Source organism: Perca flavescens, chromosome 23, assembly GCF_004354835.1.
Source record: "Perca flavescens isolate YP-PL-M2 chromosome 23, PFLA_1.0, whole genome shotgun sequence".
Lineage (NCBI taxonomy): Eukaryota > Metazoa > Chordata > Actinopteri > Perciformes > Percidae > Perca > Perca flavescens.
Window position 1 is genome coordinate 2,772,140 of NC_041353.1, and position 14,963 is coordinate 2,787,102.

The following is a 14,963-nucleotide window of genomic DNA, read 5'->3' on the forward strand; positions in this document are numbered from 1 at the left end:
AACATGTAACAGACACGCAACATGTAACTGACATGTAACATACACGCAACATGTAACTGACACGTAACATACACGCAACATGTAACAGACACGCAACATGTAACTGACACGTAACAGACACGCAACATGTAACAGACACGCAACATGTAACTGACACGTAACAGACACGCAACATGTAACTGACATGTAACAGACACACAACATGTAACAGACACGCAACATGTAACTAACATGTAACAGACACGCAACATGTAACTGACATGTAACATACACGCAACATGTAACAGACACGCAACATGTAACTGACACGTAACAGACACGCAACATGTAACTGACATGTAACAGACACGCAACATGTAACAGACACGCAACATGTAACTAACATGTAACAGACACGCAACATGTAAATGACATGTAACATACACGCAACATGTAACAGACACGCAACATGTAACAGACACGTAACAGACACGCAACATGTAACTGACATGTAACAGACACGCAACATGTAACAGATACGCAACATGTAACAGACACGCAACATGTAACAGACACACAACATGTAACTGACATGTAACGACACGCAACATGTAACAGACACGCAACATATAACTAACATGTAACAGACACGCAACATGTGACTGACATGTAACATACACGCAACATGTAACAGACACGCAACATGTAACTGACACGTAACAGACACGCAACATGTAACTGACATGTAACAGACACGCAACATGTAACAGACACGCAACATGTAACTAACATGTAACAGACACGCAACATGTAACTGACATGTAACATACACGCAACATGTAACAGACACGCAACATGTAACTGACACGTAACAGACACGCAACATGTAACTGACATGTAACGACACACAACATGTAACGACACGCAACATGTAACGACACGCAACATATAACAGACATGCAACATGTAACGACACGCAACATGTAAAAGACACGCAACATGTAAAAGACACGCAACGTGTAACAATCTAATGTATAATGCATTAACAATCCACGCAGATAACTTGTGTTTGAGGCGTGTGTGCGTGCGTTTGGACTAAAAAAGGTGTAGATTCTCGGTGCTCGTTAAGATACCGGCAGACAAGCTAATCCAGCAACAATTAGTGCATAAAAAGTCACCAACATGAAATATTTTAACCTCATAATTAAATACAAAATGTGGGAAAAACTGCAAAAAGTTCCACTTTTTAAAAGAAAAAGCCCCTTCCTGGGCTGGCTACGTGCCCGATTAATAAAGTTGGTAAAGTTTTGCCGGGTTCATTTTCTGGCTAACACGGTAAAACATTGTGTCATTGTGAGAACGTTAGCATGCCAGCGTTAGTATGTAGCTCCCAGCAGCGTCTCACCCGGTTGTCGTAGACCTTCTTCAGCGCCTCGTAGCGGATCGAGCCCTGGAAGATGACGCCCTGGAAGGTGTTGCTCTTGTCGCTTGCCACCAGCTCCACGCACACCATCTCCCCTTCACCCACCGTCATGTCACTGAACACCTGCACACACAATTACATAACAACATTACTACTTTACATTTTACTTTACCTGCAAAGATCTGCATCCATTCTTTCACCCAACAGCCTCAAAGTTCCCAGAAACACAACCTTTGGAAGTGCCAAACTCCTAGACACAATGTAGCTTAGCAGCTGGTAACATGCAGCTAAAGACACAGGGTAACGTTGGCTTAGTGGCTGGTAGCATGCAGCTAAAGACACAGGGTAACGTTGGCTTAGTGGCTGGTAGCATGCAGCTAAAGACACAGGGTAATGTTAGCTTATCGAATGGTAGCATGCAGCTAAAGACATAGGGTAACATTGGCTTAGTGGCTGGTAGCATTTAGCTAAAGACACAGGGTAACGTTGGATTAGTGGCTGGTAGCATGCAGCTAAAGACACAGGGTAATGTTAGCTTGGCGGCTGGTAGCATGTAGCTAAAGACACAGGGTAACGTTAGCTTAGTGGCTGGTAGAGAAGACAGTAGAAAAAAGAAGAAAGGCAAGAATAGGTCAAAACAAACGACAAAACCTTCAAAAACAGAAAAGAACTTTGAAAAAAGCGAAAAACTTTGTACTTAACTTAAAAACATTTTGCAAAAAAATGCAGTCCTCCAAAGTACCCGTAGGGGGACACGTACCCCCATTTGAGAAACCCCGTTCTAGAGGCTCTTACTATGGCATTGCCGTAACTGCTGAAAACAAAATGTTTAAAAATCGAAAGTCAAATTGAATCGTGGATTTGGAGAATCGTACAAAATCCCTCATCTTTCTATGCTTGTGAGGACTTTTGCCGTTAGAAACAGAGACACACAAAGAGAGTTAGCTGTTAGCAGTTTAGCTGAGAACACAGTCAGCTGTTCTTTCTCGCTCCTGGGCACCAAAACTAATAAATAACACCCATTGATTTCCTCCCAGGAGACATATCTGTGTGCTCTGGTGTTTCTCTCCCCGGTCGACCTATAAAAGCTGGTGTTAACTGTTTTTTAAACTGAGTGAAAATGCATCGAGTAACACTTCATTACAACTGGATCTCTGGCCACGATCAGCAGCTAAATGGAAAAAGAAGGCTTCATTACTGATGAATAAAACCTCTCTCAACATTTATGCACACAACTACTTTTAAGAAAATAAAAGAAGGCAATTATTTGGGATGTTTTCACTCACCCGAATATATATAAGTTCAAATGTCCAGAAAATATCAGTGGCGTAGGAGGGATTTAGATCTTTCAGTTCAGTAATAATAGTAATACCACACAGTACAAATTACAAGTTACAAGTAAAAGCCAGGCATTCAGAATTCTTCCCAACCAAAAAGTCAAATTAAACTGGAAAATACTTGTAAAAGTGTGTGCATGTGGTTAAAGATAAAGTTGTGTGGACTGCAGCGATAAGAGGACCTCTGGCCTTCAGAATAAAAGCGGTAAAAGTGTTAGATAATGGAGTTAAGATAATGTAATGCGTTTTATTTCGCTTATTTGATTTTTTTGTCACTTTTGTCGCCCTAGTGTTGCCTTCGTCCTTTCTACTGTTTTCTTTTTTTTTTTTTTTTTTTACTATTTTCGACCTATTCTTGCCTTCCTTCCTTCTTTGTACCGTCTTTTTCCAAGTTTTTGTCTCCTTTCTCCATCATCATCTAAATGTTTTCCAGGTTCCAAGGCTGTTGTTTAGTAAATCTAAATCGCTGACATCGCTGTATTCTTCCTCTTTATACAGACTGTTTTTTTCTACCAAAAATTATTCATGCTGGTTAGGGGGTACATGGCTTAAAAACACTGTTCAAAGGGGGAATATTTTTGAAAAAAGCTTGAGAACCAGTGGTCTAGATGCCAGAAGGGTACTTCGCAACAAAAGTTTGAGTTTTTCCAGAGTTTACAAGTTGCAATTGAATGCATCACGGAGTCCCGTCACAGTCAGGCCCCAAGGAAGTGCGCCAGGCTTTCAAGACAAAAATTGAACATAGCGGCTAAACGGTGGAACTACACCTAAAAAATAATTTTTCCCACCAACTTACATGAAGACAGAGAAGTTTGTAAACTGTTCAAAGGGGCAACATTATTGAAAAAAAGTCTGAGAACCAGTGCTATAATGGAAAAACCCATTAGTTTGGTCAGACTTTATTGCCAGTTTACCTCCTCGAAGTTGTCGATCATGAAGAAGATGTTGGGGTAGCTCATCTTGGACTCCTCTCCTTTGCTGTCCATGGCATGTTTGCTGGGAGACGCAAACACTTCCTACGAAAACATCCCAGACCGAGTGGATGAAGAAGATCATTACAGCCAGGTTTCGATTTGTGTAAAAAATAAATAAATAAATAAATAAAGCAAAGAGGGGGATGTATTTGGATCAAGCACAACAAAACAAAACTTGTAAGAATTAAATCCCCCTTTTCAATAACACGGATATAGAGCCACTCGGCCATATGCCAAAACACTTAAGGTCCCGTGGAATGAAAATGTCACTTTATTAGACACCCCCACCCTCCACCTTGCCCCCCCACTCTCCTCCTCAATAGCTACAGACACAGAAATGGCACATCCTAAGGAAAGCTCATTGTGGGACTGGCTCTAGTGGCTGTAATTCTGCACCAAGGCTGAAATTGGGGAAAGAGACTTCAGATACAGTATTAGGGGACCACTAAGGTCTATATAAAAGAGACTTCAGATACAGTATTAGGGGACCACTAAGGTCTATATAAAAGAGACTTCAGATACAGTATTGGGGACCACTAAGGCCTATATAAAAGAGACTTCAGATACAGTATTAGGGGACCACTAAGGTCTATATAAAAGAGACTTCAGATACAGTATTAGGGGACCACTAAGGTCTATATAAAAGAGACTTCAGATACAGTATTAGGGGACCACTAAGGTCTATATAAAAGAGACTTCAGATACAGTATTAGGGGACCACTAAGGTCTATATAAAGAGACTTCAGATACAGTATTAGGGGACCACTAAGGCCTATATAAAAGAGACTTCAGATACAGTATTAGGGGACCAGGTCTATATAAAAGAGACTTCAGATACAGTATTAGGGGACCACTAAGGTCTATATAAAAGAGACTTCAGATACAGTATTAGGGGACCAAGTCTATATAAAAGAGACTTCAGATACAGTATTAGGAGACCACTAAGGTCTATATAAAAGAGACTTCAGATACAGTATTAGGGGACCACTAAGGTCTATATAAAAGAGACTTCAGATACAGTATTGGGGACCACTAAGGCCTATATAAAAGAGACTTCAGATACAGTATTAGGGGACCACTAAGGTCTATATAAAAGAGACTTCAGATACAGTATTAGGGGACCACTAAGGTCTATATAAAAGAGACTTCAGATACAGTATTAGGGGACCACTAAGGTCTATATAAAAGAGACTTCAGATACAGTATTAGGGGACCACTAAGGTCTATATAAAAGAGACTTCAGATACAGTATTGGGGGACCACTAAGGTCTATATAAAAGAGACTTCAGATACAGTATTGGGGACCACTAAGGCCTATATAAAAGAGACTTCAGATACAGTATTGGGGACCACTAAGGTCTATATAAAAGCATCCAAAAGCAGCATGTCACGGGACCTTTAAATATGCACTTCAATATTCAATGGAAAATAATCAAAAAATTCAAAAACACAACAGGGTGTCAACATATAGGCCGGAGATCATAGTTCCCAAATAATCACCCAGGAAACGCGCGTCCGTTCCTCTGAATTTGTTTTAATTGAAACCACCATCTTTATCCTCAACTTAATGAGTCGTTTTGGTGCCTAAACTAAACATGTCATCGCCGCGTGACGCTCACTTTTTCTGGCTAAACTCCACTACCACAGCCCCTGAAAGCCCCGTCATCTGGCGGTGCCTGTAGCCGGCTCACAGTCACCTGTTGGGGGCTGAACAACTGCTGCTGGGATTTCTATGGCACCATGTGTTCCCGTTACAGCGCTTTACTTAGTTTAAAATAGATAAATAATAAAAAGTTTGAAAATAGCCTCCACCCTTACACTGAACAAAGTCAATCTACACTGTTCTGCTTATCTACCTCATGTATTTTTCAATCTTACAATTACAATATTGTTATTAATATATTGCCATTGCACTGAGCTGCCTTGCACTATATTTATATTTAAATCTTAAATCTCAGACTATACGGATATTGCAGTATTCCTTTACTCTCTTCAATTGTTATTCAGTCCTTCCAGAAATTTCTTTTTGTGATTATTGCGGGCAAAAATCCTTGATTATGCAGCATTTCTTCTTAAAAAATGCAATGGAATATGCAGGATATTTATAAAATTTGATGCAATGAAATTGCAGAAACTTGCAAAAACTTTTGATTTTTTTTGTATATTTGTAAATTCTATTCTTTTGTTATACTATATACTTATAAAAAAAAAAATTTAAAAATGTTTTTATATTTCTCTGATTTAAAATACTTGTATTTCAGGTATATCATATATGGTCTATCGGTGAAGTAGCATTGATCGCACCCTGATTACAGCTTCAATGACCTCCGATAGAGACCTGAGTTGAGCGTCTTGTGGAGCAGCTCTGATGGGACGACAGAGTGGTTTCATACCTGACATTTCTTCTTGTGGATGTGGATGTCTCCTGCGTCTGAGCGCGTGCAGACTGCACACGTTACCACGTAGTCCAACTGCAAGACAGTTATAGGAGTTATTGTGGGCATCAAATGTCACGCTTTCATTTTAAAATACCGTAATTTCGGTATTTTTTTTTCAACCTGGACCCTTTTTTTCTCCCTGTGTTTTTGTGCGTCCAAATGACTGATCATAAAAGTCACTAAGAATGTGTAGTAAAAAGTAGTACATACTGTAGTTCTCTATCTGTGAACACTGTGAAGTGAAGTGTGAAGTTTCCCAAATAAGACAGAAAAAGGCCTAGTTAGTACATTTCTCACAATCACCGAAATCCTGACACACATTTCTGCTTTGTGAGCTGTTTGGCCTAAAGATAATGATAAAATGGTCACTTTTTTAATACCTGGGAATGTGTTATGATTATCTAAAATTCCAGTTTTTTGTCCGTGACAAGGTATCGTAAACACAAATGGTTGTATTTCCGTCCCCACGTACCACATGCATCCTTCCTGCCTACATTTAACTTACAGACAGAATTCAGTCTGTAAAGATATATAATATGTATCAAATAAGGTGTTGAATTCTGTATATGTGAGATATAACAACACATCTGCATACAACAATATTCAATGTTTATCACCAAGTTTTATCCAGCAGCAGTGGCAGCAAAAACTGTCCTGTCCTGTTAGTAGTGTCCTGAGGAGTGTCCTGGGACAGTCATGGGAGTCACAGGACAGTCCGACACTGTCCTGTGACTCCCATGACTGTCCCGGGACAGTCATACAACAGTGTCTGGGAGTCACAGGACAGTGTCTGGGAGTCACAGGCCAGTGTCTGACTGTCCCGGGACAGTCATGGGAGTCATAGAACAGTGTCTGGGAGTCACAGGCCAGTGTCTGACTGTCCCGGGACAGTCATGGGAGTCACAGGTCATTGTCTGACTGTACCGGGACAGTCATGGGAGTCATAAAACAGTGTCTGGGAGTCACAGGACAGTGTCTGACTGTCCCGGGACAGTCATGGGAGTCATAGAACAGTGTCTGGGAGTCACAGGCCAGTGTCTGACTGTCCCGGGACAGTCATGGGAGTCACAGGTCATTGTCTGACTGTACCGGGACAGTCATGGGAGTCATAAAACAGTGTCTGGGAGTCACAGGACAGTGTCTGACTGTCCCGGGACAGTCATGGGAGTCACAGGACAGTGTCTAACTGTCCCGGGACAGTCATGGGAGTCATAGAACAGTGTCTGGGAGTCACAGGACAGTGTCAGACTCCTGAGGACACTACTAACAGGACAGGACAGTTTTTGCTGCCACTGCTTCTCGTTTTATATCCGTAATATTTGCAAAGGCACGCATGCGTTTCAATATTGACCTAAATAATTTTGATTAGGATTATTTTTTCATGCCATAATGGAGCAACCCTAGTTAAAGCTGTGGTGTTGGGTGGTGTTGACCTTCTGCAGGATGAGGTTCAGGTAGACGCTCTCCTCCCAGTCGATGTCGGGGTCGCCGAGGCCCGGCAGCTTCTTGGAGTCTCTCCGGTAAACCTCCACCTCCACCTAAAAAACACAGCCGACACACTTCATCAAACACAAACACAGACTACGTTTACATGCACATAACATTCCAGTTTTACCCTTAATCTGAAAAAAGACGATATTCCGACGGAGCCGTTTACATGGCTAATGAAAGTGAATATTCCACTAATATTTCTTTCTTTCGATTCCGGTTCTTTGAAGGGTGGAGTTGAAATGGGTCAATGCTTGTTTCACAGATAAGAGAGGAACATTTTATTTTGATTAATTGATGATTTACAGTTTTACCAGGCTTTTTCCAACCTAAAATAAAGCTACGCAATTGAGAGCTGCTTACTGTGCTCCGTCCGTGGCTGCAACACAACAAGGGTCTGGAAGTAGGCCAGCCGCTACGGAAACAACAATTTGCGGGTGTTATATGTTGTAAAGATATTTTCTTCAGTTTTTGTTGTACCTGTACATGTTTCTGTTACATGCAGCAACAGATAATACAGATACTACTACAGATACTATGCAGCTAGAAGGATGTGACACAGTTTAAACTGCAGTGAACATTTTCCTCTTGCAGCAGGAAAAAGGGTTGAAGCAACAGAAATCAGGAAATGTGAATGTTATGTAAAAGCCTGAATGTTTGGTATCTTTTGATGTTATTTGAGACAGTTTCCTCCATGAACAAGGTACTTCCCCATCGCCTTTCCAGAGCGTAACCGTGGCAACCATTCCTGCGGTCTACATGGCGTGTGAGTGATATGAAACCTGGCGTGCGGAGACCTCGCCGCCTCTCCCAGCAGACGGCTGACATCAACCTTCAGTATATCCATATTTATTCAGTTTTTCTTATTATTTATTCTGTTAATACACTGCATATATCTCTATTATTCTTACTACTAGTATAAAGTTACTGCTACTACATTGCACATATCTGTACATGTTTTTCATACATTGTTCATATTACAAAGCCATACTTATTCTGCTCTTATAATATTTCTGGTCCTGCCTATGCATCACCTGTCTATACTTTGTATATCACATTGCACTTTTCTGCTTTTTTTGCACTCACTGTCTTGTACTCTGCACAATGACAATAAAGTTTAATCTAATAAGAGATGATACGACTTACCACACACACACACACACACAATTTCCCCTTAGTCATGTATTGCATCATGTGTTTTCATGTGTTGATTACTTGTGATTACGCAAACTGCATTTCGCTGTCTTTGTAAAAAATATGTTTACAAAGAGACGAGTATACACACACACACACACACACACACACACACACACACACACACACACACACACACACACACACACACACACACACACACACACACACACACACACACACACACACAGTAGTGGCGTACGGACGAAACATAGGATGAGAGTACGCAAAGAAATATTTTCTGTAGCTTTAAATGCTATTGAGGAGGAGAGGTGGGTGAGGGGGGGCAAGGTGGAGGGTGGGGGTGCGGTCTTGTTGTTGTCCAGTTTGCTCGTTTGAAAGCCATGAAGTCTCTCTTTCTCTCTCATGGGGGCAAATTCTCTGGGCGGGCAAAGCAGAGAAAGGGGAGGTAACCTTGCTCATATGACCTCATTTCCCTACCCAGTCCTCCCGGTACCCGCAGAGACTGTTTTTGCTCTCGGGTCTCGGGTCCCGGGACACCAGCCTGAGCCTCCATTTCAAAAATGAATGAATGAAAATTTGCATTGCTACTTGCAGCCAACGAGCAGCCGACACGTTTATAATGTTCCATCAGACTAGAACTACTCCAGAGTCGGCTCTTGAGACTTTGCTCTAATTTTCGGGAGAATCAGGGCAGGATTCAGGACAACCGCTTGGATTTCGGGACTGTCTGGAATTTTTTGGTACGTCTGGTCACCCTATCCGAAGAGTCCGTGGAGTACTGCACATTTTCCCCCGTCAAGTTTGCTTTTTAGAAATCCCAAATCTTGTGTAGAGAGCGGCCTACGTGTTCTTTTGTGCGTACGGCACGTTTATGAATGAGGCCCCTGGACACAGAACAATGATGTGCAACCATGGCAACCGGGGACAGAGAGGGATGTAGGACAAACTACAAAAGGCAGCCGGAGAGTCCAGACAAGTAAGATTTAATTATCAGGAGAAGAAGAGGAGGGAGGAAAGACCAGAGCATCAGTTATACTAGGGCTGCACTGGGTCGTTTTTTTTAATAATCTTTTTTATATAGTGACTTTTAGAGGCTCTTTTGTATTTATTTATTCACCTGCATTGCACTTTTGCTGATGTTTTTTTTACACTGGAAGGAATGCATTCAATTTCGCTGTACATGTACAATGACAATAAAAGGCAATTAGTAATAGTTTGCAGTGGTTTCCCTCAGTTTGTGGAAGACTTTAGTGCACATATTTGGCCGAGGTTTAGGCATCCTTCCTCACGAAAACGCTATGTTTTTCTGAAAAAAGCAATATTTCCCCCAAACATTTTGGGTCTCTTTGTAGTCGTGTTGAGTCTCTTTTTGGTCATTTGGTTTTGGTGGTTCCTCTGGGGTTGTTTTGGGTCTCTGTGGTCATTTGGCGTCTCTTTGTAGTCCGTTTGTGTCCCTTTGTGGTAGTTTTGCGTCTCTTTTACACATCATTTTAGACCGTTATTATCACCATATCGGTCTAAAATGTTGGAAAAGCTAGAGCAGATAAATAAATAACACTCAAAAAGCTTAAAGACAAAAGCGTAAAGCCAAAGAAATCCAATTACAATCTTTAGATCTGAAAAAAGTATTTTTGTTACATTCATTTGGCTCAGGTAATTCCCCAAAACAGCTCAGGTGCTGCACCTAAACCTTACAGTGAAAGGGAGAACCCAGTATTGTGATGAATATGTAACTACATTTGTTTATTTTACCCTGCTAGTCTCTCTCTTTTTTAATTTCTTCTTCATAGTCTCATCTTTTAATAAGTTATTTCCTTTAATCTTCAGACTGTAACTGTGCATTTGATTTTTGAAGGTAAAGAGAAGTAAAGTGACTGATCATTTCTAAAAGTATCTGAGGATCTGAGCGGTGTCCTCTCTCTCTCCTGATAACCATCCCAACATGAGATCAATAACGTCTCCGTCAGCAGATTAAAGCCTCGGCAGACACGGACAGCTGTGAAGATGCATATTATAAAAACATAAAATCACATTGATCGTTTTCCTCTGTCTCTCTAAAGACAGACTGAGACTTTAGTTTCACTGCCTATCAATAGAGCTCAACAGTGTGGTTTGTTTTCTCGGTTAGGATTCAGATTATCAGCCATATAGTTTAAAGGTCCCATGACATGGTGCTCTTTGGATGCTTTTATATAGACCTTAGTGGTCCCCTAATACTGTATCTGAAGTCTCTTTTATATAGACCTTAGTGGTCCCCTAATACTGTATCTGAAGTCTCTTTTATATAGACCTTAGTGGTCCCCTAATACTGTATCTGAAGTCTCTTTTATATAGACCTTAGTGGTCCCCTAATACTGTATCTGAAGTCTCTTTTATATAGACCTTAGTGGTCCCCTAATACTGTATCTGAAGTCTCTTTTATATAGACCTTAGTGGTCCTCTAATACTGTATCTGAACTCTCTTTTATATAGACCTTAGTGGTCCCCTAATACTGTATCTGAAGTCTCTTTTATATAGACCTTAGTGGTCCTCTAATACTGTATCTGAAGTCTCTTTTATATAGACCTTAGTGGTCCCCTAATTCTGTATCTGAAGTCTCTTTTATATAGACCTTAGTGGTCCCCTAATACTGTATCTTAAGGGGGTGTGGTCTTGACCAACTGCCACTTTGCTCATTTGAATCTCTCTCTCTCTCTCTGACCAAATTCTCTCTGCGGGCAAAGCAGAGAAAGGTGAGGTAACCTTTCCCCTTATGACCTCATAAGGAGAAGATTCCAGATTGGCCCATCTGAGCTAAAACAAAAAAAAAACTCAGGGACCAAGGGACCTTTAAACCGAGGAAGACTGACCCCAAGCCTTGTTTTAAAAGGTTTTTTTTTTAGCTTAATTAACCTTAACCGAGAGTTTAAAAATCAGCCTTGCAGCTTTGGGCTGGTGAGCCGCCGGTCTCCGCGTCAGGGAACTATGGCGTGATATCAGGTCTCACCATGTAACTGACTGCTTCACGGTACTGCAGACATAGGTAGAGGTGGAGTTTTTTACACTATCATCATGGCTGAGCCGGCAAAAAAGAAAGCTCGGAAAGCATTGTAGAGGAACAGAGAAAGAGGAAACAGACTGCAGACTGACCGAGTAAACATAGGAGCTGTACGGGGCCTCTATAGAGAAACCTGTAGGGGGCAACACTAAGGTCTATATAAAAGAGACTTCAGATACAGTATTAGGGGACCACTAAGGTCTATATAAAAGAGACTTCAGATACAGTATTAGGGGACCACTAAGGCCTATATAAAAGAGACTTCAGATACAGTATTAGGGGACCACTAAGGTCTATATAAAAGAGACTTCAGATACAGTATTAGGGGACCACTAAGGTCTATATAAAAGAGATTTCAGATACAGTATTAGGGAACCACTAAGGTCTATATAAATGCATCCAAAGAGCACCATGTCATGGGACCTTTAAACTATATGGCTGATAAACAGAGAAGAAATGGCCAAATCTGTAGATAAACCTGTAGATAGATGGCAGCTCGCTACCTTTTTGCCCTCGGTGTTGTCGGCGCTGACGTAGGCGAGCTTCCTGCGGACGTAGAACAGCATGTCGTCCTGCCGAGGAGCGAACTTCTCCATGAAATATGTGGAGAACATCCAGGTCCAAAACACGATGCGGTCATCTTTAAAACAACCTGCAGACACACAAACAAAAACGCTCAGTATATGGTTTAACAACACTGCAGCGTCTTTAGACAGACTGTTCCAAGGGTCCTATCCTGCAACCGGAGCAGCGCAAAGACCGCTAGTTTAAGACCAACAATAGTTGTCAGTTTCCCGTCCAGCGCCCACGTTGCTTAAATAGCAAATGCGCCTATCTGTGAGCCATGGGCATGCTGGTCTTACAGGGAGGTGTGTTCAGGTGCATTCTGGGCATGCTGGTCTTACAGGGAGGTGTGTTCAGGTGCATTCTGGGCGTGCTGGTCTTACAGGGAGGTGTGTTCAGGTGCATTCTGGGCGTGCTGGTCTTACAGGGAGGTGTGTTCAGGTGCATTCTGGGCATGCTGGTCTTACAGGGAGGTGTGTTCAGGTGCATTCTGGGCATGCTGGTCTTACAGGGAGGTGTGTTCAGGTGCATTCTGGGCGTGCTGGTCTTACAGGGAGGTGTGTTCAGGTGCATTCTGGGCATGCTGGTCTTACAGGGAGGTGTGTTCAGGTGCATTCTGGGCATGCTGGTCTTACAGGGAGGTGTGTTGAGGTGCATTCTGGGCGTACTGGTCTTACAGGGAGGTGTGTTCAGGTGCATTCTGGGTGTGCTGGTCTTACAGGGAGGGGTGTTCAGGTGCATTCTGGGAGTATTGCTATCTTGAGGCAGCGTGAAGTGATTGCTCCATTGACCAACAAAAACCTGGTCTAAAGTCAATAACGCAGCATTTCATTGTTATTTAACAGAGCATTAGTAAAATGCTCCTAGGCTCGTGCACACCGAGCGCACACTATGCTTGTTACTCACACACACACACACACACACACACACACACACACACACACACACACACACACACACACACACACACACACACACACACACACACACAAATCCTCCATCATAACAGCAATGCTCCAAGGTCCAAACGCGCCTGGCTTTTAAAGGGAATGGGAGATGATCTCTGATTGGTTGATGAATGGGAGATGATCTCTGATTGGTTGATTGCATGTTACGCCCAAAACACACCTCTGATTAATGAAGACACTAAGAACAACCCTTTAGAACCAGGCGCCCGGCACACAGACACTTTTTTACCGTCAAACTAGCAAAAGTGTATTTGGACACGCCCTAAACACACCTGCACCAGGCGCTTCAAACCGTGCGCTTAGATCGTTAAAATAGAGCCCCAAAACTCTTAGTGGAGAGGTTCTCAAACTTATCATTTACACGTCTGCATCTGACAGAGGTCAGGAACGATTGGTGATAACAAGACAACATTTAAACAACTCACTATTGACTTTAAGCAAGATGTGTTGTTTAACACTTAAAATATCGTTATATACAGACTGACATTATGCAGACATTTGTCCATCCATCCATCCATCCATCCATCCATCTTCGTCCGCTTATCCGGTGTCGGGTCGCGGGGGGAGCAGCTCCAGCAGGGAACCCCAAACTTCCCTTTCCCGAGCAACATTATGCAGACATTTGTATAAACCCAAATTGATTTCCCAAAATAAAAACATAAGAAAATTATAATTATGGTTTTAAAACACCTAAAGAAAAAGGAACGGAAGTATAATATAACAGAAGAATCCATATAAAGACAATACAAGCTACACACAGAAACTGTTTTTTCATGTTAAATGTTGAAGCCGCTAACAGGAAGTGGGAGTTTCCCTGCCGATCTCTGAAACCACTGTGTGTTCTGTGGTCAGACCTTTTTATTAAAATGTATTACTCAATTATGGTCTCCCGGCTTTTGCTAACATCAGAAGTAATCTCTTTTAATGGCCAATAAAAACAGTTGAAAAACCGTTCACACTCTGCTGGATTATAACTCTCACTCTTTTGTCTTTAATTTTGAAAAATGACCATTAAACTAACTATGAAAGAACAACTGAGCTGCCAGTCCATACCCAATTTTATATATTTCAGGCCTGTTGATTTGTGCGCTAAAGCACAGAAGGGAAGGGACAGGATGAGGAGGAGGGAGGAGCGAGCTAGTCTTCATTTAGTTTGAAAATACAGTACAGGCCAAAAGTTTGGACACACCTTGTCATTCAATGTGTTTCTTTATTTTCATGACTATTAACATTGTAGATTATCACTGAAGGCATCAAAACTATGAATGAACACATATGGAATTATATGTATTATTTACAAAAAAGTGTGAAATAACTGAAAACATGTCTTATATTTTAGATTCCAAAGTAGCCACCCTTTGCTTTTTTTGATAACTCTGCAAACCCTTGGTGTTCTCTCAATGAGCTTCATGAGGTAGTCACCTGAAATGGTTTTTCATAGTTCATTCATAGTTTTGATGCCTTCAGTGAGAATCTACAATGTAAAAAAAAAAGTCATGAAAATAAAAAGGAAACGCATTGAATGAGAAGGTGTGTCCAAACTTTTGGCCTGTACTGTACTTTGAACGTCAACAAGAAGTAACGTCACCCAACATC

At 41.5% G+C, this 14,963-nt stretch overlaps 1 protein-coding gene across 6 annotated transcripts in view; it reads right to left on the reverse strand.

Annotated features, from left to right (window-relative positions):
• kiaa0930 overlaps positions 1-14,963 on the reverse strand; it is a 44,490-nt gene that overhangs the window by 8,364 nt on the left and 21,163 nt on the right. For all 6 annotated transcript variants that reach the window (XM_028571142.1, XM_028571140.1, XM_028571141.1 and 3 more), the window contains 5 exons: positions 12,339-12,487; positions 7,585-7,689; positions 6,107-6,184; positions 3,654-3,755; positions 1,385-1,525 (listed from right to left, as the gene is read on the reverse strand). In XM_028571142.1, the coding sequence (XP_028426943.1) occupies positions 1,385-1,525; positions 3,654-3,755; positions 6,107-6,184; positions 7,585-7,689; positions 12,339-12,487 (575 nt within the window). The remainder of the gene's footprint in view (positions 1-1,384; positions 1,526-3,653; positions 3,756-6,106; positions 6,185-7,584; positions 7,690-12,338; positions 12,488-14,963) is intronic.